Below are 22,780 nucleotides of genomic sequence, written 5' to 3'. Positions count from 1 at the left end.
TTTGCTCCTCTATTGCAGTTGTCTCTCCCTCCTCTTCTTCTTCCTCCTCCATGTCCTCCTAAATCTTCCAACGCAGCGCAACGTGACGTGTTAGCAGTGGTGGAAAAAGTACCAATACTGCAATATACAAATACTCTGTTACAAGTAAAAGTCAGGAATTCAAAATGTTCCAAAAACTGCCCTTGGCAGATTAGGTCTGGCCCCTCTCAATAGAGATTGGATTTCTTTCCCTCCGAAGTTGTGAGGGACCAATCAGGACCCTGTATGCAAATATGGGGCGGGTTTATCACCAGAGGCATTTTTTTAATTTGCCCCTCGGAAATGCAGGTTCCACACAGAGATTCCAGACTGGCCATGCCAGGCTAATGAGGTACGAGTGTTCGCACGCGGAGACGCTTTAATTTCATATTTTCGTCTCCACCCATATCTACTTTACGAACATTACAGTGTCTTTCATTCCCGTGTTTAAAGTTTAATTTAGAAATAAGCTAATTGTCCTCTGCCTGGGCAAGACAGCCAATCATAATGAGGGATAATGGGTGGCACCTGGGGTGGCACGTGCCACCTGAGGCCCCCCCCCCCTGGACATGCCACTGCCGAGTAATAGACCTCTGGGGGGACCCCGGTCAATGAAGTATATAGGGTTTGACTGGTTAAACTCACATTCAACGATACCAAGAAGTGCTGAGCATCAAGCATGGCAAAGAGAGAAAACCCACGGCTCTCTAACAGCGTGGATATCCTCTCGCTCCCAACAATGGGCTCTTTCCTCCTCCTCAGGATTAGGCTGAAACCATTATGAATAAATAAAAGGCTTTATTACAAAACGGAGGCTGCTCTGCGTTGCGAGCGGCGAGAGCATTTCGCTCCAGCTGCCGAGCTGCATTTGGAGTGATTTGCATGCGTAAGGAGAGCAGTGATTTGCTCGCTGTCGGGCGCTGCGGCTTCGTAGGTAATGGTGATGATGGTAATGATGGTTTTTGGCTCCAGTAACGATTCCATCCGCAGTCATGGGTACGCGGCGCTCCGTGGAATGATACAGCCGTTATTTAGAACAGCAGGAGTGAGTCATACTACATTATGGGTATGTCCGTGCATGCGTGCGTGTGTGCGTATGTGTGTGTTGGTGTGTGTGTGTATATGTGTTCATTGCTATGCATGTCTTGCCTCTTGTATCATGTGCTTATCTGAGTTTTTTTGGGATATGCTGTACATAAATTATTTCTGTGTGCAGCGATCCTGTTGCCCCACATATTTGCTCTCATTTTTGCATGGTTTCCGTTCCTCCAAACGTGAATCAGACATTTGTAGGCCTGCATCTCTTTGGGGGGTGTGTCAGCTTGCATAGGTAATAGGCTCATCGCAGGCCTCTCCTCCAAGAGCCTAGAGGTTTATATCACATAAAATCAGGATGACATGAGACACTCTCCCCGGTACCGACTCATTTACAAATATGCAGACTCAAACCATCTTCTCTCTCTCCCTCCCTTCTCTCTCTTCCTCTCTTATCTCCCTCTCTCTCCCCTCTATCTCTATACCCCCTCGCCCCCCTCTCTCTCTTACACACACACACTTACAAACACCTACATACAGTAGTTAAAGGAATACTAATACTGCTACCGGTGAGATGGTTGTTGGTACTTGCATGGTTGCCTTCACTGTCTGTGTCTGTGTACCACTTAGAACATGTAATGTGGAACAGTGTACCAACTCTCTCTGTCTCTATATCTTCCCTCGACCCCCCTATCCATCTCTCTCTCTCACTCACACTTACAAACCGCGGCAGTGGCTCAGGGGTAGAGTGGCCGGGTAGAGTGAACTGGAAACCGCAAGGTCCCCAGTTCGATCCCGGGCTCGGGCGCTCCCCCAGAGTTAAGGCCTTTGCACACAGGGTGTGATTAGTCAATCCGTTTTTACCGCATGCGAAAAGACGCACAAATCAAACTGGGTTAGATTGGAAAAAAACGCATCGCCGCATCGCATCGCCGCATGGTTAATTCGGAGCCGGTGTGCATGAGGTCATTGAGAAACATGTGTTCATTTAAAAAATGATATTGTCCGTTTTTTCCGTGCGAAAAATCGCACCCTGTCTGCAAACGCCTTTAGTGTCGAAGTGTCCTTGAGCAAGACGCTGAATCCCAAATTGCTCCCGATGAGCAGGTTGGTGCCTTGCATGGTTTCCTCCGCCATCGGTGTGTGAATGTGTGTGTGTGGATGGGTGAATGGCACAATCAATGTAAAGCGCTTTGGATAAAAGCGCTATATACATGCACCATTTACCATTTACAAACCCATTCAGTGCATTGACACAGGGATCTCAGAGTCAATTCTTGTTTAAACGAAGTGTCCTTGAGCAAAACATTGAACCGCTATGTGCTCGCGACGAAACGGTGTGTGAATGTGTACCGCATCATCACGTAATGTGCGTTTCTGTCGTTGTGGTGTGTGTGTGTGTGTGTGTGAATGGGTGAACGTGAAGTACATTGTAATGTGCATTTGAATGGCTGAAAAGACTAGAACAAGTGCTATATAAATGCTGTCCATTTACCTTCCTTTCTCACAAACACTCAAACACACCACACACACACACACGCACAAAACAAAACAAAGCAAGAGAGGCGAAGTTGAGATGGTTCGGACATGTGAAAAGGAGGGAGGGATGAGGGGTACATTGGGAGGAGGGTGCTGAAGATGGAACTGCCAGTTGAGAGCAGAAGAGGAGGTTTAGACTGGTTTACACCAGTGGTTTTCAACCCTTTTCATATCAAGGTCCATTATTTATTCGGCATTTTAGCCACGGACCACCATTGATGAGATGTAAGACTCTCAGACCCAAGACTTGGACTATTTTGTTGTCGTTGGATAGGATTTTGTCCACAAATCCATGCTGTATTGATACCTTAGGAGAGATGACAGGCAAACGTTAATCAAAATAACAATTATTCTACATTCTCTAATTGTGTAGACTTCTTGTAAATTAAGTAATGCAGATGTTTAACGATACTTTAACTCTAGAGCGTTTAATTTAGTTTCATTTTACACTTGAGTTAATTGCTGCACCCAAATCCAATCTACTTGTCTACTGATATTAGACGTGTTCTTAAATGTTTTATACGGTATATTATAAATACAGTAATATAAATACGTCGATAACAGGAACATCTGGAGATCGATGTCCTGTGTGTATTTGTTAATATTAACATGCATTATCATGTAGAGCCCACATTCAACCAGCTGGCACTAAAACCCAGCTTACAAACTCAAACCCTTTCTGATACTTGATTCCTGGTTTATAAATAAACACCTTAACGCATTAATTCACAAACGCTTTGTGCGATGATGACAGATAATGTTAATCTTTACCTTTTACTGACATTCTCATGAATGTGATGCGGGGGGTGTATAGAGAGATAGAGAGAGAGCAATTCATTTGTTTTGCACATGCCGTGCGTCATCAGGAGTTTTATTATCCTGTGTGTGATTGGCACGTGCTCTGCCTCTCTATGAAGCACCCCAGCCCCCTGTCTGTCTTCAGGTATAGTGGTGGTGAATGGTGGCCTATGGGAGTTGGGACCCACTCAGAGAAACCCTCTCATCAGGCTCATCCCCAATGTTCCTGAGGCGCAGGCTAGGTGTAATTAACCCTTTGAGACCGGGAACGTCATTTTAAGATTCCTTTTGGCTATTCAAAAATAGCAGATATACAAGCTCATAGCGCGGCACCGAGTGCCGCGCTATGAGCTTGTAAATCTGCTATTTTTGGAAAATAGTGAAAATTTGTGCAAATCTTTGAATATATATTTTTTAAACCGAACATTTTTTAACTCGGTTACAACTTCTGGGGGCCCCTGGAACAAAATATTTTGAGATGGGGGGTCCACGGCCAAATGCATTTTCAAAATAACTGTTAGGATTTAGAAGACATTAGTAGAATCCCCAGAAGCAAAGATTTGAGTTAAAAATGTTCGCTTAAAAAAAAAGAAGATTTGCACACATTTTCCAAGATTAAAAAAAAAAAATAGCCCAAAGAAATCTAAAAATGACAGAGATGCGTTCCCGGTCTGAATGGGTTAATTTGGTTATCACTGCTTGTAAGGTCCCGTTGACCTTTCCGACAATGTGCTTGTTTTCTCTTTCCTCCCCTTCAGAGAAATGGATGAAGAGCCCTTTTTTTCCCCCTCCTGGTTTGTCATTGAACTGAATGCCAAGCTGAAAATGTCAATGGTTTATCATCAGCGCTGCCTGTTTCTAAAATATCCCGAGCTGAGGGAGCACCGTAGAATGAATAAGCAGCCATGTTAGCCTATGGGCCACATCAGAATGCCACATCCTGCCGGCCTATACCTGCAGGCTCGCACCTGCAGTGGTACACAGGATGCAACTTGAATAAAACATTGGCAATGCATGCCTGAATCATGTTGTGTTTGGGGCTGTAAAGCCATTAGCTCTTCGCTTGTAGGTCTAAGTGCACACGTCACGCATACACTTGCCACACACACACACACACACACACACACACACACACACACACACACACACACACACACACACACACACACACACACACACACACACACACACACACAAGCATCTCACATACACAGAACCGTGCAGTCATATCATGCCTCAGGCCTAAACGTCATACCAGAAATGTAAATAAAGTGAGACACCTGTATGCACCCAGAGGATTGCTGGTCATCTTGTTATAAAGCAATAACGTTAAATGATACAGAATATACCATTAACACTGTCCCAGTGCAGCGTTGTCAGCGTTAGACACCTGGAAGTGAGTTTGTTGTTGCGGTGATGTCATGATGATTTAGTATTCATATAGGTCATACATGGGCAACTGGCGGCCCGGGGGCCACATGTGGCCCCCACCTTCACTTAATTTCGGCCCGCAGGTTAATATCGGAATACTGATATTATTGATTTCAGCTGTTACAATTCCAAACATGCAAACATGACCCGCTTAAATTACTTCAGTCTATATTACAGTAGTAGCTTAATGACTAGTACATAGTCAGTACAGTTATAATTCTATTGTCTTTTTTGTGTCCAATGTATTTGTATTGAAGTTCATAAAATGAACATAAGTATAACTAAATGCATTTGAAATGAAATAAAAATGTTACTTTTCAGGATTCAAAAATAGCACAAACAAATCTGGATTCCAATTAAAAAATAGCCGATCTACACGCTCAAAACGTTGTAGATCGGCTATTTTTGCCACTTTTGTGGGACATAGAATGGCGAAAAAAGTCACAATTCGGAGAGACAGTATATGCAATGTGGCCCTCTGGAGTGAGTGTGGAAATATAGTGGCCCTCCACATCATCAAAGTTGCCCACCCCTGATATAGGTTGTGAGCTTGTAGATGGGCTATTCTTGGTCCGTGACACACTGGCGCGCAGCCAAGTATAAATTAAACATTATTGTTGGTGCACTCCACATGCAGATAGATATACAATCAGACCACTTTCAACATTTTCCCAAGTCATTTCCGGGGGTAATGCGGTCTGCGGATAGCTTTGCAAATATGCCTACCTCCGTGGTGTGTTATTGGAGGTCTTTGCCCCTCGTTCGGCTCCATTTGCTGTTTGCTGGATGTGTTGAGTGGAGGTGAGGGGTCCCAGTGCCCCCGTGTCAGAGGATATTAGCTGGCTCTACGGCCTGTCACTTTTGCTTTGCTGGGAGATTTCCTCGGTAGCCTGACTTGGCTCCGCAGGGCTTCACAGGGGGGCGGGGCGGGGGAGGTGAAGGCCCAGGGAGCAGTTACTCGAAATTGTATTTTCTGTGAAATAACATGCATGACAGCATCTCCGTAATGAGAGGGAAGCCAACACGGCAGGAGCAATAGCACTGTAGCACTGGAGGAATATAAAAAAAGAAGAAGTTTGCCTATTACGCTAGTAAACTCCACAACCCAGGGGAAAGCTCAGCTTTAAGCGACTCCAGCGACCCTTAATATGTTTTTAGGAGTTGTTGGATTCCAGTTTTCCCCTGTTGATAAACCCTTTTTACCTCCTGCCATGTCCTTCTATAACTGTTTTTACAATAACGTTTACCAGAACCCAGTGGAATACTAACTGTCTGAGCCTTACCATTTGAAAAGTAATGATGTTTATCTATCTGTTTAGACCTACAGTAAGCTCAGGTATACAGTGGGTGCTACTCTCCCATTTATTGTGCTCCTCAAAACCAACATATACTTTCATGTTCCTCTTACATACATCAAAATCGAGACCATAATATCAATGTTATAAATAGAAAATGCAATATCTGTGTCTGTGTCACTCAAACACGCACGCACGCACGCACGCACGCGGGCGCACGCGCACTCAAGGAACCTACAGTACAGAAAGAGAGAGAGCGAGAGGAACGGTTTAATTATGTGTGGCTGTGACTTCTGGCCACATTCTGGAGAATAATCTTGCCTGGCACTGCTGCTTTAAATTAAGTCATTAGATGCATTTCTGCTAATTATGTACAGCTTATAAACCAAGTGCAAATCATAGAAGTAGGAATTAAATGATCTGGCTTGTAACTTGTTTACTTTCTGCTTCATTTGATGGTAGCCTATACTCATGGGAGGGGAGTGGGCGGGAGACGAGATCAAGTTTCCTGTATGTGGGGCAATTCTCAATGGATGAAGCCTGAAGAGCCAAGACTTTTCAAGACTTACTTTCCAAAATAATAAGAAATTAACTTAATTGTAACACTTGCTCTAGTTCGTAGAGATAAGATAAAATATATTTTTTTTAAAGCCATTTTCAGATTATCAATCAATCGATTGTGTTCCAGCTTGGATATACTTTAAGTTCTCATGAAAATATATTTCTCAAGGTTATACTTTTAGATAGAGGACTAGATGTGAAGACTGAAGGTGACGAATGGAGGGGGGGGGGGGACGTTATTTCAGTCCTGCTGTGACGTGTCCAGAGTCAGACGTCGAGGTGGGCTTGTCAGGGTGTAATTATTACGGGTGACTTTGCCATGTGCGTGTGTGCTCAAGCGTGTATGTGTGTCGTTGTCCCTTTTTGTTCAACTGCCTATCACTGCCACGAGAACAAACACCTCTGGAACTCCAGATCATGACGTGAGAGAAAGGTTGTTATTAAAATAAGTTAAAATATCATGTCAGATATGGAATTAATCGTTGAATTAAAGGACGACTTCACCGATTTTCAACCTATCTTCATACTGTATAATAGGTCCTCACTAATACTCATGATAAAATGGTACCATTTTTTTCTACTTGGTCTGTGTCTCATAGGAGGGCTGTGGACAGTCCAGAAAGCCATCTACCAGTGACATCATCGTTAGGCATGATTTTTTTCCCCAACAAGATTTCACATTTTTTATTTAGATTTGTATTAACACGAGAACAATGGCTTCTTTTATTGCATTGCAACTTTCCAGGAATAGAAAGCCAGCAGTTTCTATTAGCTTGGATTCCCCATTGACGATGTCACTGGTAGACGGGACTCTGAACTGTCCACAGCCCTCCTCTGAGACACAGACCGAGTAGAAAAAAATTGTACCATTTTATCAGGAGCATTAGTGAGGACCAATTATATGAATATAGGTTGAAAATCGGTGAAGTCGTCCTTTAAGTGGTTAATTCATAAGGTATTTTGGGTGTGGGAAAGACACCAAATGATCTCTTTTGGGTCTTGAGCTGAAAAGATCGGGGAACCGCTGATGTAATTAATGTGAACAGAGACATGGAGTGCCCACACATTGTGTGGTGCAGAGGAGTCATGACTCTGTTTGTGTCTCACCCTTATATCCATACACCTCCTACTCGACCCTCGACTCGAACAATACAGTGATGCATGGCTGTCTGGTTGGATGAAAGGTTTAGGTCTAATAGCTCAGATCTATGTGTTAACCCATTAAGACCTGAGGCCAGATTCTACAAATGTCTTCTAAATTCTAACAGTTTTTTGAAAAAACTTATGTTGCTATAATATCAGTGGTTCTCAAACTTTTTCATGTCAAGGACCCCCAAAATGATATGTACAGTATTTGGCCGCGGACCCCCATCTCAAAACATTTTGTTCCAGGGACCCCCCTGAAGCAAAGATGTGAGTTTAAATGTTCGCTTTAAAAATATATATATATTCAAAGATTTGCACGAATGTCCACCAAAAATAGCAGATCTACAAGCTCATAGCGCGGCACTCGTTGCCACGCTATGAGCTTGTATATCTGCTATTTTTTAATAGCCAAAGACATCTAAAAGTTATGCCACAAAGTAAGAATGAAGCTTTAATAATGTTAAAAGATCATTCTTACTTTGTGGCATAACTCTTTCATTAAGTGTTGCTTGACAAAAACGTGCCAGTCAGCCTCTCTCACACACACACACACACACACACACACACACACACACACACACACACACACACGTGCACTATGTTCATTGGCATGGCCTTACTTAGTATGGTGTGCTTGGTGCGTACACACATCCAGTCAATCTCTCCACACAGACCCCGAGGTGAAGCTGTCCGCCGTGTTTCAACACGTTTTTGCATCCAGCTGGCAGCGTCCTCTTATGTATGCAGTAGATTTTCACTTCTGCACACATTAGTCCGACAGATGTCAAATCCACCATCCGCCAACACCGGAGTCTCCAGGCGGTATAGTTTCTAGAAAGAAGGCCGCTTGTCCTCGGTCACATGCTTGTCACCGTCATGATGACGTCCCCCCCAAAAACCCCTTGGAAATGAAAGCGATAGCTCCCTGTGGTGTGACGCCGACGACATACTTCACGGGTGTGAGTGTGTTTGTTGTGGAAAGAATGTCTTGCACTCTAGCCTTCCGATTTGATGCTCTCTCTCGATGTTAATTTCAAAGCAGTCCACAATAACCGCAACGTGATCGTCAAAAAAGCCTCTCTACAACTCTACGTGGCATGCTGACGCACAAGAAATGTCTCTCTGGCCTGTACGTGCACCCAAAGGATTGATGTCTAATTTATACTCTAGTAGTAGGACGGTGTCCTGTGTGGAAACATGTCGCTCGCAAGTTCGCAACATGTCACGTTGTATAAATCAGGCTTGAGGTGTTTAAATGTTGTAACTGGCTCAGGAATGTGACAACAACAAAAAAAAAATCATGGCTTCACCCCACGAAGCCATGAATTCAAGGCGTCATGGGGTGTGTAATTGATAGAAAAGAAGATTTTTTTGGGGGTGAACTACTTCTTTAAGAGGAGTATTTCAAAAGGAGAACGTTCACAGGCCTGTCTGTTAGATGCAGGGAAAGCCGGTGCATCAGCAAGGCCATCACAACAACAGCACAAACATGGAAATACTTGTACTGTAGTTACTTGACCTTCACATTGTACAACAAAGTGGTTAATTTCATCCCGCCTGCCTTCCTGCCGTTTTCTCCAGCGTTGTCCTTTGGGTGCGGTTTCATCCACCTCTGATCTCTTTGCACCTTAATGCACCAATGACCTCTGTCCAGCTAGATGATCCGCTTGGTGTTGCAGGTGCGTTGTTGCACACCTGGTAGAACATGCGCTCGGTCCCCTCCGGTTAAACCACTCGTTGTGTGCGATGCATTGCTTTGACCCCTGGGTGTCCAGTGTGTAATGAAGGATGACACTGTTGTGTTTCATAAGCTGGTTTGAAAAAAAACACACAGAATGTGTCATGTTCTCTTGCACACACGCACGCACACGCACACACACACACACACACACACACACACACACACACACACACACACACACACTAAAGGAGGACCTCCGATTAACCCCAACTAGCTATGCTGTCTATTTCAATAAAGGTGAACCAACCACTTCTTTCTTTTTTTTGTATCTATTCCCTTGGCAAGGGCCTTTGTTGAACCGATGAATAATTTAACATTTCCCTTGGGAAACTTTTGTGTATGGCAGCACACACACATATGAATGTGAATGGGTGCAATATAGCACATAAAACATAACATCCATCTTTCAAACACTATTATGCCTTAAGTCAAATGTCATTTCAGTGCTTTCTTGTCGTGTCTTGTCTGCCCGTATTTTGTTGTTTCATATTATAATTTCTTTATTATGATTATTTCTACCTCACCTTCTTCATTTCTGTTGTGAGCTTACAGATCAGCTATTTACGCTATTTGACAAACAACAAAGTATTTGTTACTTTTTTTCTATCGATTAGTCACCCCATGGAGAGTTGAATTCATGGATATTTTCTTGTTTTTGTCGCATTCCTAGGCCAATAATTTGATGACCAGCGCACCGGTAGGCATCGGTTCCGGTAGGAGACACAAAGGAGACTCTTTGTGTCTCCTAGTCGGAACCGCTGCCGGTCATCAAATGATTGGCTTAGGAGTGCTTAACCACATAAACTCATCAGAACCCACATAAACTCATCAGAACCCACATAAACTCATCAGAACCCACATAAACTCATCAGAACGTAGCCAAATAAAAGAAGACCTTCACCTCCAATTATCTTCTGGTGACATAGCTTATGAGAGAGGCTGTCTCTCAGGCGCCAGCCGCTGGATCCTCGCTGTATGCCGCTGCAATCTGCCTGCTGTCTGGTAATTGAACAAGGCTCCCATTAATCTCAATCACTTTGTGCTCCTCGAGGAGTCAGGAGCCGAAGGGGAGTTAACCCATTCAATCCGGGAAACGCATCTGTGTAACATCTGTGTATGTCTTTGGCTATTCAAAAATAGCAGATATACAAGCTCATAGCGCGGCACCGAGTGCCGCGCTATGAGCTTGTAGATCTGCTATTTTTGAAAAATCGTGAAAATGTGTGCACATCTTTGAATTTATATATACATTTTTTAATAAAATCTTTGCTTCTGGGGGTTCCTGGAACTACATTTTTTGAGATGGGGGTCCGCGGCCAAATACATATCATTTTGGGTGGTCCTTGACATGAAAACAGTTTTGAGAACCACTCGCATCATAGCAACATACGTTTTTTTCCAAACAACTGTTAGGATTTAGAACATTAGGACATTAGGACATTTTGTAGAATCCCCAGAAGCAAAGATTTGAGTTAAAAATGTTTGCTTTAAAATATATATATTCAAAGATTTCAATATTTTTCTAAAGAAATAGCAGATCTACAAGCTTGTAGCACGTCACTGAGTGCCCCGCTACGAGCTTGTATATCTGCTATTTTTGAATAGCCCAAACTCTAAAATAATGGTTATGGCAAAAAAAAATCCTGGATTGAATGGGTTAAGGGGAGCTGGCTGTCTTACTCGGTGTGCATCAGGCCTTAATCAGGGCCTTGTTAGCCCCAGGCTAGTTTACCCTGGGGGGAGGTGGGGGCGTCAGGGCTTTTCCTGAGCTCTCCATGGTAGTGATCATTACCGGATGATCACCGTGAGACCGGCTCTGACCAGTAAACGGTGGATTTGACTTGAGTGAGTGTGGTTAGAGGGAGAAGACGTCTTAATCTGAGGGAAGTTCTTGACCGAGGAGATCCTCTTCCCTTGGGCAGTTTATAGTCCTGGAGTGTTATTTAACCCATTAAGACCTGGAACGCATCTGTGTGTAATCTTTTGATTTCTTTGGGCTATTTTGGGAAAAATCGTGAAAATCTTTGAAAATCTTTTAGTATATATATTTTTAAAGCGAACATTTTTTACTCAAATATTTTCCTCGGGATGTTACAAATGTCTTCTAAATACTAACAGTTTTTTGAAAAAATGTTGCTATAATATCAGTGGTTCTCAAACTTTTTTCATGTCAAGGACCACCCAAAATGCCATGTATTTTGCTGCGGACCCCCATCTCAAAATATTTTGTTCCAGGGACCCCCTCCATATTCAAAGATTTGAGTTAAAAATGTAAATATATATTCAAAGATGTGCACACATTTTCACGATTTATTTTCCAAAAATAGCAGGTCTACAAGCTTGTAAGCTCGGCGCCGTGCTATGAGCTTGTAGATCTGCTATTTTTGAATAGCCAAAGAAATCTAAAAAATGACACACAGATGCGTTCCCGGTCTCTTGATTCCTCTTCACACAGCAGGTGAGTCGGTTGGATACAACAGCATCGACAACACAGACATGTTTCTGTGTTGTCGCTGCTGTTGTATCCAACCGACTCACCTGCCAGTGAGGAGCCCCCACCGTGAGGACGTAGAGCCTTCGCCCTACTCCTCCCGCCCAACACTCCCGGCTGACAGTTGCCACCCCAGCCCGTAGGATTACTTGCAGTGACTACCAGAACCTTCGCGGTGGGCGTTTATCCTTTTGATAATGGTTTGACAATGTTTTATAATCAATAAAGAGGTCAAAGTCAAAGACCCCTGTAAGTCTATTTACTGCATACACACAGCTAATCTCTTCCCCCTTCATTTTCTGACACTCCCCACTGCTGCAATTTTTTTTTACCTTACCTTACCTTATTTGTATTTTCTAAAACCCCATTGCTGCCAAAAGGTTTATTTTACCCCTTTATTGTCTTCCTTAAACATGCATCATTATCTATCTTCTTGTTAGCTATTGTTAGCACAGTCTGCAGAGCATGACACACCAACATGTTGCTGCTTGTACCTGTACGAGTGACAAATAAACCCTCTTGAATCTTTAATTTCTTTGTTAGTAACAGCTCATTTGATGTGAGCTGAAGCTGAAGTCCAAATAGTACAGTGTAGGATAGGATCTATCTTTAATGAGGGTGTCTTGTTAGACGCCCTGTGGAGGTTCATCATTGACTAGTTTGACAATTCTGTCCCTGTATTACTAGAGAAACTAGAAGAAGTTTGCACAGGAGATGCTGTTTTCCTGGCGTTGCTCCTTGCGGCTCTCTTTGATGCGTTATGTTGAAATATTCTCGAAATTCTTTGCAGCGGTGTCCGCCTCGTCTCCATCAAAGGGCTGTCAGAGGCACGATTTGACTTTAGGGTGCCAGCTTGCCGCTTCGCCTCGCTCTACTCAGGATTCAGATTAGGAGACGTGAGTGCCAAGAGCACCAGAGGGGTTTGGCATGAACAGCCGTGGCAACTGGCAATGCCCTAGTTTGAAAATCTGTGAGTGAGCAAGAGAAAATGTGCGCCACGTGCGAGCACTGCTACCCTCTGGGCAATATGACTTTGAACTACTTCCAATTTGAACCCGTACTAGATCTGTGTCAGAGTCCCATTGTGATATAATGAACGCACTCTTCATATCCTCCCTGCCCCAAATTAAGAGCCCCCCCCCCCCCTCCCCTCCCTCCCTTCCCCTCCACCCCCACAGATAAGACGAAGCAGTCAAAGCAATCAATAGAAAGCACTAGTCTTTCATTAGTGTGCTGTGATTACAGCTTATTTTGTAGAAGGGATGCCATTTCTCACAATACTGCCCTGGGACCAGAGTTCATTCATTACTTATTCATTGTGTGCTATGCATATATATTTGGAATCATAATGAATGAATTCACATTCATTTTACATCTGTCCCCTATGGTGCAAAGTGTTATTAATTCTGTTATACTGAACATCATTATTACTGTACCGTTCTCTGCCTAAAGGCTCCCAAACACCTGACTGCTCGGGTCTAACTATGAAGGCAAAAATGTATTTCCACTTGGGTTTCCAATAACATGTTGCGGCTGTTGGGAGCTTTAAGTTTGTTATGTAATATGTTTATTTCATTTGACATGGACATCACAATCAAATTGAATGAACCAGATGCATTGTTTAAGTGTATTTAAGTGCTGAATGTTTACTACCTAAACATTCATCAATGAAGAAAACAGCCTCATTTTATATCAGCCGCATACTGTATATAGTTATTTTCAAACTCATTGTTCCCAAGGAATACCAACATGCAAGTCAAAATCTCAAGGCATACCTGTATTCATATCTATGCAAAATTCCGTCTGTAACACAATATTACTTTTTCACACATATTTACTAATGCCAGAGGTGACCATGTAGACTCAATTCATATGACTTGGACATGACTTGTCACAAATGTTTTGATTTGAGTTACATTAACAATAATACTTTTACTGTGTACTGTATTGTACTACCACTGTACCACGGTGATACTTAGTGAGGCCTCTAATGTTTTTGAGAGGTCTGTTTAGCTGTGGTGATACCGTGTGCATATCGGGGCATACTTAACAAGCCAGCATTGAAATGGGTAGAATTAGCCAGCCCAACACTTCTACAATACTCACTCCTGTTTATTTTTTATCAACGGTGTGTTTTGTTTCGCCTATAATCACTTGAACCCCAATGCCCTCTATTCTGGGGGGAACATTCGCCAGAAATAGCCAATCTACAAGCTCAGAACGCGTTGTGATGCGTTGTGAGATTGGCTATTTGGCTATTGGCTAGATTGGCTATTTGGCTTGTATATCATCTATTTCTGGCGAAGAGATTCGGCAGAAACAAGACCAGAGAAGTACAGTACAGTTGCAGCTCGCGTCCGTTTCACTAGTAATAGAGGGGTTAACAGTACTGTGTGAATGTGGTGATAAGCAGTGACAGCAGATCAAGAGTCACAGTTTGTGTCATTCTGTCCGCCTCCAGGTTGCTGATCTACGGGCAGTACTGCAGTCACATGGAGAACGCACAGAAGACACTGGATGAGCTCATAGCCACACGGGAAGATGTTAAGATGAAAGTAGAGGTAATGAATCCACGACACACTCTCTCTAAATAACAGTGCAATTCATCTCACACAGCAGAAGATCAACATGATGTCACTCCGTGTAATTGTTGGCTGGTAATGCTTGAGATACCGTACAGTCAGTGTACTTCTGTTTGTTGTATTTTGTCATATGCAGTCAAATCTAGGGTTAATGTGACTCTGAAGAGTGTACAAATGCAGGGTCCCCAGTCTACAGAATATGACACTCGTCCTGCAGATAATTATGTATCAGATCACCAACTCAAACCACCAGAGTATGTAAATGTATGTGGTCTTATAAAAATGTCTATGCCAAAGAAGGTCCAAACTGAGTGAAAAGTAGAAGTGGCCTTTCCTATTTCAGTAAGTACTCTCTGGGTACTTAAGAAGTAGCCCCCTAGTGGGCCTGCTTGGTAACTTCTATGCTATACACTCTCAATCAATAAACTGCTAGAGGAAAAACACAGTAAGCTAGATGGCTACGGGGGAAGCTTCCCAGGGCGGTATAAAGATGTACAGTAGGCCTACCTACAGTACCTGCGTACCCTTCTACGTATATCTACAAAGAAGTTCACCCTACTATATAAAAATGTTAACATATGGTGATAGACCTTTGAGATTTGTAACAAAAGCACAGGGATTCATGGTAAACACAGACGAGCTTCCTTAGCAGGGAGTAGACAACAGCACATTATGACACCATACCTTTACACACATGAATGTAGCTTGAGCAAGTTTCACTTTTACAAATATTCTAACTCGAAATATATATTTGTGTACTGTATATTCCCATACAGGAGTGTCAAAAATATGTATTTGGGGAGCAGAGACTGACACTTTTGTCATAACTGAGAACTTGTTGTAACATAAAAGATTACAGTCATCTACAAGGGGCGTTCTTAAAAAATTGCCCATAAGAGGGCTATCTAGAAATCCTCTTTATCTTTGCCCAGTCTTCTATTCTAGTTTTCACACAAGAGAATGTTGAAAAGATGCAGAAATAAAGACGATATTCTGTGTAACAGCCATCGGCCTTAGGGGACTTACTGTAATTTCCCACTACATTACTATTAATGTCTAATACTTTGTTCCCACATCTAAGTCTCCACTCCATAATCCCCATTTGGAAGTATCTGGAGTCTGGACTGATGCAAAGAAAAAGCTAACACCATTCTGTAATAGAGGGATTAAGGTAGATCAATGTTTAGCATGGCGAGAGAATGGGAACTGGAAACTGTTGACAAAACGGAGGTGATTAGTGCCCCGGGTAGCTTTACACAGAGATCCTCTCTCAGAAATAGAGGGGCTTTGTATTAACAGCATAAAATGCAGCAGCTTTCCCGCTGCCCTTGTATACAAAAACCTAGGTTTAAAAATAAAAAAAGAGAAGGGATTACTGTTGTCCTCATCACGGTGGAGACCTAGGAACTCACTAGGAGTGAACAATGAAAGTCTTTTACTCAGCAGATCGCTGTAATAAGAGTCGTATGGGGTGACACTGATAAATTGAACGATCTCGTGTGTGGTGTGTCGGGCAGAAACCTTGTATCTCCATTTCATCTGTTTGATGGGTTTTCATGAATTAATGCCTATTTTATTTTCATTTCATCGTATGAGAGAGTTGCGCAACAGTAGCAATATGTTGAGCTATATTCAGCTATTTTTTATTTTAATGCCAAAATAAGGACACCAGTTTGTCAGTCTTTCTGTGGTTTTATAAATACACTGCTCAAAATAATTAAGGGAACACTTTGATCCCTTCATTCTTTTGAGCAGTTTTTGTTAACAGTATGTACACAGTTCATGAAAACTCAAAATAATTAAGGGATCAAAGTGTTCCCTACATTTCTTTGAGCAATATATTTAACCAATGGAAAGCATTAACAAGTGTTTGTGACAAAATAATAACTACAGAAGAGATGAACGCTGGAGCAACAGGGACAATTTAAGCCTTTTATTGTTAAAGTTATTGTTATGTCAACTCTTCATGAGTCATGAAGAGTTGACTCTGAGGAAGGTCGAAAGACCGAAACGTCAGTCTACTTTTTACTTGCACTTTAACAATAAATGGCTTAAATTGTCCCTGTTGCTCCAGCGTTCATCTCTTCTGCATCTATTGTCGCTACCCTTGTGACGCACCGGACTGGCCGTTTAAGGCTGAGGCGCAACAGTAGACTCCCTTTGTTCTAAAATAATAACTACATTGGAGCCATTGGAACACAGGTTATTTCCCCCCCCCCCCCATTTCCTGAAAAATATTGTTTTGGACATACAAGGTTTCCACCCAACAGCGACCATTTACGACTCCTGCTGGGACCCTCCTCGCTTTGTGGTCCATCGCCCTGCAGTCACAGAGAGTGTGATGAATTCATTCCTAGAAGGAATTCATCACTCAGCATAAATGGTGAAATTGTTGTGTGGCAAGTGGCTGGCACAATCCAGAAGCCTTGTAAGAATCAAGTGGCCTCACTGTTGTTGTTGATGATGGAATGTCTCGTGAATATGTGTGAGCCATAGTGGGGACTCTATCGACGCACGATGACGACGAAGGGGGAAAAAATGAATGAATGAATGTGAATGTACTGTGGCACATTGTGCTGCTGTGTGCATGAATGGCCTACACAGAAAATTCCTCCGTGTTAATTTTAATCTCAAGCGTGTAAAAATGGAAACAAGTGGACCGGTCTGAGACCCAGAGAGTGTAGAAATCGAACCAAATGTACCCTTTACGGGTCTGTAACTCGGAGAGTGTAGAAAATGGGTCCATTTGATTCCATGTTGTAGCCTACTCTCTGTGTTAAATTAACACAGAGGGCTGTGCTGTGTGCACTGTCACTTTAAATGTGTTTGTCTTTTGTAGGAATGCACTTTGAAGGTCCAGGAGGGCAAGTTTAAACTGCAAGACCTCCTGGTGGTTCCCATGCAGAGGGTGCTGAAGTACCACCTATTACTGAAGGTAAGAAGAGCCTGTCACACACCTACAATTACAACACCAACACCTACAACACAGTACAACCTAACCATTTTAACCCTGGGGTCCCTATTTTGGGACCCCAGGTCATTATAGGTGAACTTTTTCATAAACAATACACTTTTAAAACAAGAAACTATTTCAACTATTTCAACAGACAAAAAGCTAATTTTCAACTTTCTAGATTGGCATGTATTTTGTATATTTGTATAAGATAGTGTTTCAGATTAAACTTTTTTTTTTTTAACTTGGTCTGCTCTTTTTTCCCTCTACACCTATTACCTCTTTGCCAAAAATAGCAGATCTACAAGCTCACAACTCGCAGCGTGAGGCGTTGTGAGCTTGTAGATCTGCTATTTTCGGCTAATGTTCCCCTCAGAATAGGGATGCTAGGGTTGTGTGTATGGAGATCTCAGTATATGCAGGGGTGCCAGATCTGCTTATTATAATTTCCCCGCAAGATTTTATTTGAAAATATGAATTATTTTTTTTGTAAATGTTTAAAATAGGACTCAAGTGTTTTTTTTCCAACACATTGAGCAATAGGCATATTTTAATGAAGAAAAAAAGATCACCCCCTCCTCATTGTCACATTTATAGTTTGACAATATTTGACTATTTTACTCAAGTTTGTCTTTCTATTTTTAATGTGGGTTGCTACTGCATTTGACTGCTAAGCCCCCCACTTCTGTGAACAAGTAGCAAAGTTTGCCAGGTTGTAATACCAGATAACCTTTCTTGTCCCTGTCCCAGGACCCCTGTCTGGGCGCTCGTCTATAAAACAGGCTTGGCACTATAAATTCCACCATGATTAATTGACTAATCAGCTCAATTATGGATGAGCATGAGTTTATGAGGTTGTACTTAATTGGACCCGGGTGGAGGCGAGAGTTCTCTGCCAGATGATTGGTAGGCTTCATGGAATGGTCTGTGTGGCTTTCTATATGGGCAGTGGTGGACAGTACAAATACATGTACTTGAATGTGGTACTTTTTGGAGTATTTCTTTTTGGGTTTTCTTTTTTTAAAGCTTTCACTCCACTACATTTCAAGTAGAAATATTATACTTTTGACTCCACAACATTTCTAGGAAGGGACTCTTGCGACCTAAACTTATAAAGTACATGAATGAATTAATGAATTAACCACTTAAGCCCTATTTCAAATATTAGAGGTTCGGGCCGCTATGCAGCCCTCACATCTAGAGTTCAGGCCGCTATGCGTCCAATTGTTTGAAGTCGGTCGGTCCCATATTATGCACAACAGCATATCTGGGCATAGCGGTCGGATCTGTGGCTCTGGGCAACCGGATCTCTGTATCTGTCAGTCCATGTTCCTTTTATGCCCATATATGGAGATCGCTGATGTCATCAGTATATGCCCATATATGGGCATGCCCGCTTTTGTGTCCCCATATATGGAGCTGACTGATTTGTTTGCGCCTGATGCCATGACGACACATTGAGGTTAGACAACACACTCCTCCGTTGGGAACTCCTTATATGGTTATGTCTGAGTCATGGTGACATGAGTGTGACGTCCTCCATTAAGGCAATTTTAATACAGGATAGTGAAAATAGAGCTTGTTGCTCTGTTGTTTTAATTTTTCCTTTTTTAATGTTCTAAATTTCAAAACACAAATGCAATGATATTAAAAAAGAAAATGTAATTTGTACTTTTTAATACTTGGGTATTTACTTAAAGTATATACTTTGTCCACCACTGTGTTTGAGTGAACGGAGACCCGGTGGGACTCTGGGAAAGGCACTGAGGTCAAATCAGCCGTGTTGTAATTGGATTAAACCCACTCCATTTCACTCCATCCCATAGCTTTGCGGTGAATAATTTGTATGCTGAGGGCCTCAGGGCATTTTTAGACTGACAAGTCGTGTGTGTGTGTGTGTGTGTGTGTGTGTGTGTGTGTGTGTGTGTGTGTGTGTGTGTGTGTGTGTGTGTGTGTGTGTGCGTGTGCGCGCGCGTACACAATGTCCGATCATGCCTTAGGGCACATCTTTGCTTGATGTTCTGGGTGTTGATCTCACTGTGGTGTTTTGAACCAGCCACCTCGGAAAACCACATTCAATGTAAATATTTTAAAAGTTATTATTGTCAAGTTCAGGTTGAATGCTTGATGAATCAGGGATACAAGTGAGTGATCCTATTTGGACAAAGCTCGAGTACAGTGTAATGTACATAAGTATGTAAGTATATAATGTTGCATCGCTGTTTCTCACAACCCAAAGTAAGTCTGACCTTGTCTTCAGAAAATCTCTTTGTATAATCTCAAATAAGTCCTACTGGCATAGCAAGCTCAAATATTAATGTTTTTTGGTTTTGTTCAAGGTTTGTTCAATGTTATTTAAGGGAGCTTGGTGTGTGTTCCGCTCTGAATCATTAAAGTATCTGTCTAATTGCAAACCGAGTTCAATAGTCAAGGTTGGTCTTCACACCTGAGAGTCATTTAAGTGAAGTGGAATTAACTCATTCAAATAATTACTTTAACCTTGCACTGTTATGATGTTCATTTTAATTAGATTTTTCAATTAGCAGTGCTAAGGGCAAGTTATCCAACACAAAATAAAGATAATGAGAGACGATTAGTTATTCTGTCACTGACAGCCAAAAGTTTCAAGTTTCAAGTACTGCAGAATCACATATCAGTAATCCACACAGACCCACAGTTATAATATGAGGCATACCAATCCACCATGCTCTCATCAGCTTATACACCATCTAACGCAATGGTTCTCAAACCTTTTTTATTGTCTCCACTCTCCGCCAGGCCGAAAGGCATGGCGTATGTTTTGCACCCTGTCCGTCCATGTGTCCGTGTGTTTGTCCCTCTGTCTGTGACCAGCTGATCTCCGGCACCGTTGGCCCGGTCACTGCGAAACTGTGCACACACACTCCCTGGATGCCAATTCAGAACCTCTGAATCAGATTTTCAGATTGGCCTGTTATAGCGCCACCAGGAGGCCGATTTGTGAAAAACACATTTTTTGATATTACTCCTACAGATTTTGTCCAAACATCACACAAATTGGTACACAGTATGTCTATAGTCATGTGATCAACACGGATCTGTCCGATTTCACATATTCCATCCTGATTGCCTAAGATCTTTGTGGCGTCTTTGAAAAAGGTGGTGGCTTGTTGAAAATCTAACAAGTGACCATTTATTTGACGTGTACTGTTTAGCGTGAGGATTCAGGAAAGGGTGAATAAACAATGCGTCACACTGACTGACAGTCTGCTCACTAGTCTAATGATATCAAAGGGAAAGGAGTTCATATTCACTCTGCCCCCGATTCCCCACGGAAATATCCCCGCCCTTCTCCCCCTCCTGTTTTACTTTGTTCGCATCAGGTTAAAGCACATTGTTTTTCTCAGTAGCTTTCAGACACAGGCTCTATATTCATGACTGCTGCAAGCAGCAGCAAGGAATATACGGCCATGTTGGGCTTGTTTTGCCTTGTATTTTGAGGTTGGTTTGCTTGTTTTTGGAGGTGAGGTTGCTTATATCTCTCGTGAGAGTTGGCAACGCTGCCCATAACTCTTGAGTTACTGACCTGTAAGGGTCCATTTGGAACGCCCTCAAGGAACACCGAGGGCCCTTGCGCTGCACTTTGAGTGCAGTGCTGAACGCGCATACGAGTCAAAATGAAACGCCCATTGTTAATTTATGTGTTTATCAGATTGTGTAATGCGATTCATGAAACACTTTGTGTTTGTTTCAGACAAACCTCTGATGTGTGGAAACAGACAGGAATATTCATGAAATGTATTGCATTGCTGTTTCATCTCTGTGCTCATCTGTTGCAACATTTTGTGTGGATTTTGTTTTTATATAATTGCCCTGAATATAAAAAATGCAAAAGGCATGATATTCATGAAGGAAGTGGTTCTGTTTATGTAATCTCAGCTCAGATCAGTTGAGGTCAACTTTATTGCATGTGTACTATGATTTTACAGAGACTTAAAATCACTCAACTCTTACCCTTCTTTCGACAGGGTTGAAATATTTCTTAACTGAAGGGAGTCAATAATATAGGGTATACATACACAATATAAAGTACATCATTACATTGCATTGCATGTCTTTTCCTCCTCAGGAACTTTTAAGTCACTCACCTGACCGACCAGAGAGACAGCAACTCAAGGAGGCATTGGAGGCTATGCAGGTCAGACTGTGTTGTTTATTCACATTTTGATAGTGTGTGTGTGTGTGTGTGTGTGTGTGTGTGTGTGTGTGTGTGTGTGTGTGTGTGTGTGTGTGTGTGTGTGTGTGTGTGTGTGTGTGTGTGTGTGTGTGTGTGTGTGTGTGTGTGTGTGCGCGTGCGCTGCATGCAAGTGTGCACTCCAAAACAACTTTGCTCCGCAGCGCTCCAGGCCAAAGCAATAGAAAGTGTTTTAGCTGCAAGTAAATCTGTCATGATATGACAGATGTCAGAATGATTTACAGCTGGATGATAAACTGTAAGTGTTGCTCTTCCAGGACCTGGCCATGTACATCAACGAGGTGAAGAGGGACAACGAGACACTGAAGAAAATTAGCGAATTCCAAAACTGCATTGAGAACCTCGTAAGTGCTGTTGTATGTATGAAGTAATGTACATATACGGGTGGGACCCCCATCTGAGAGTGTTTTGTGCCAGGGACCCCCAGAAGCAAAGATTTGAGTTAAAAATGTTTGCTTAAAAAAAATATATATATATATTCAAAGATATGCACACATTTGCAAGATTTTTCAAAAACAGCAGATCTACAAGCTCATAGCGTGGCACTCTGTGCCGTGCTATAAGCTTTTATATCTGCTATTTTTGAATAGCCAAAGCTAAGTGGTTAAAATGATTGAGACGCTATGTTAACTAATTTAGCTGGGGACCCCCTGGTTAAATCCCCATCAATGACGTCACTGGTAGGCAGGTTTCAGAACTGTCCATTTCCCACCAATGAGACTCGATGTGATTAGACAGATATTGTGCCATATGGCGCAATCTTATAGTGAGCATTAGTGAGGACCAATTATTTGAAGATGAGATTAAAAATGGGTTTAATATATTGTATCACCAGTGTGGAATTTAGATTTTTGTTTTAAATAGTTCAGCAGCATTATGAGCTCTCGAGAATGGGAGAGTCGGTAGCCATCTTTGAAATTTCCAACAGTGTGGAATCATTTCTGTCTTGCATCATC

General features: G+C 42.2%; 1 protein-coding gene across 5 annotated transcripts in view; it reads left to right on the top strand.

Annotated features, from left to right (window-relative positions):
• vav2 (vav 2 guanine nucleotide exchange factor) overlaps window positions 1-22,780 on the top strand; it is a 259,771-nt gene that overhangs the window by 215,807 nt on the left and 21,184 nt on the right. For all 5 annotated transcript variants that reach the window (XM_084046572.1, XM_084046570.1, XM_084046573.1 and 2 more), the window contains exons 9-12: window positions 14,517-14,616; window positions 17,477-17,572; window positions 21,699-21,767; window positions 22,082-22,168. In XM_084046572.1, coding sequence (XP_083902698.1) covers window positions 14,517-14,616; window positions 17,477-17,572; window positions 21,699-21,767; window positions 22,082-22,168 — 352 coding nt within the window. The remainder of the gene's footprint in view (window positions 1-14,516; window positions 14,617-17,476; window positions 17,573-21,698; window positions 21,768-22,081; window positions 22,169-22,780) is intronic.

The sequence above is a fragment of the Gymnoscopelus microlampas genome, assembly GCF_963454915.1.
Source record: "Gymnoscopelus microlampas genome assembly, chromosome: 21".
Lineage (NCBI taxonomy): Eukaryota > Metazoa > Chordata > Actinopteri > Myctophiformes > Myctophidae > Gymnoscopelus > Gymnoscopelus microlampas.
Note: the sequence above shows the minus strand (reverse complement) of the source record. Positions and strands in the feature narration are given on the sequence as shown.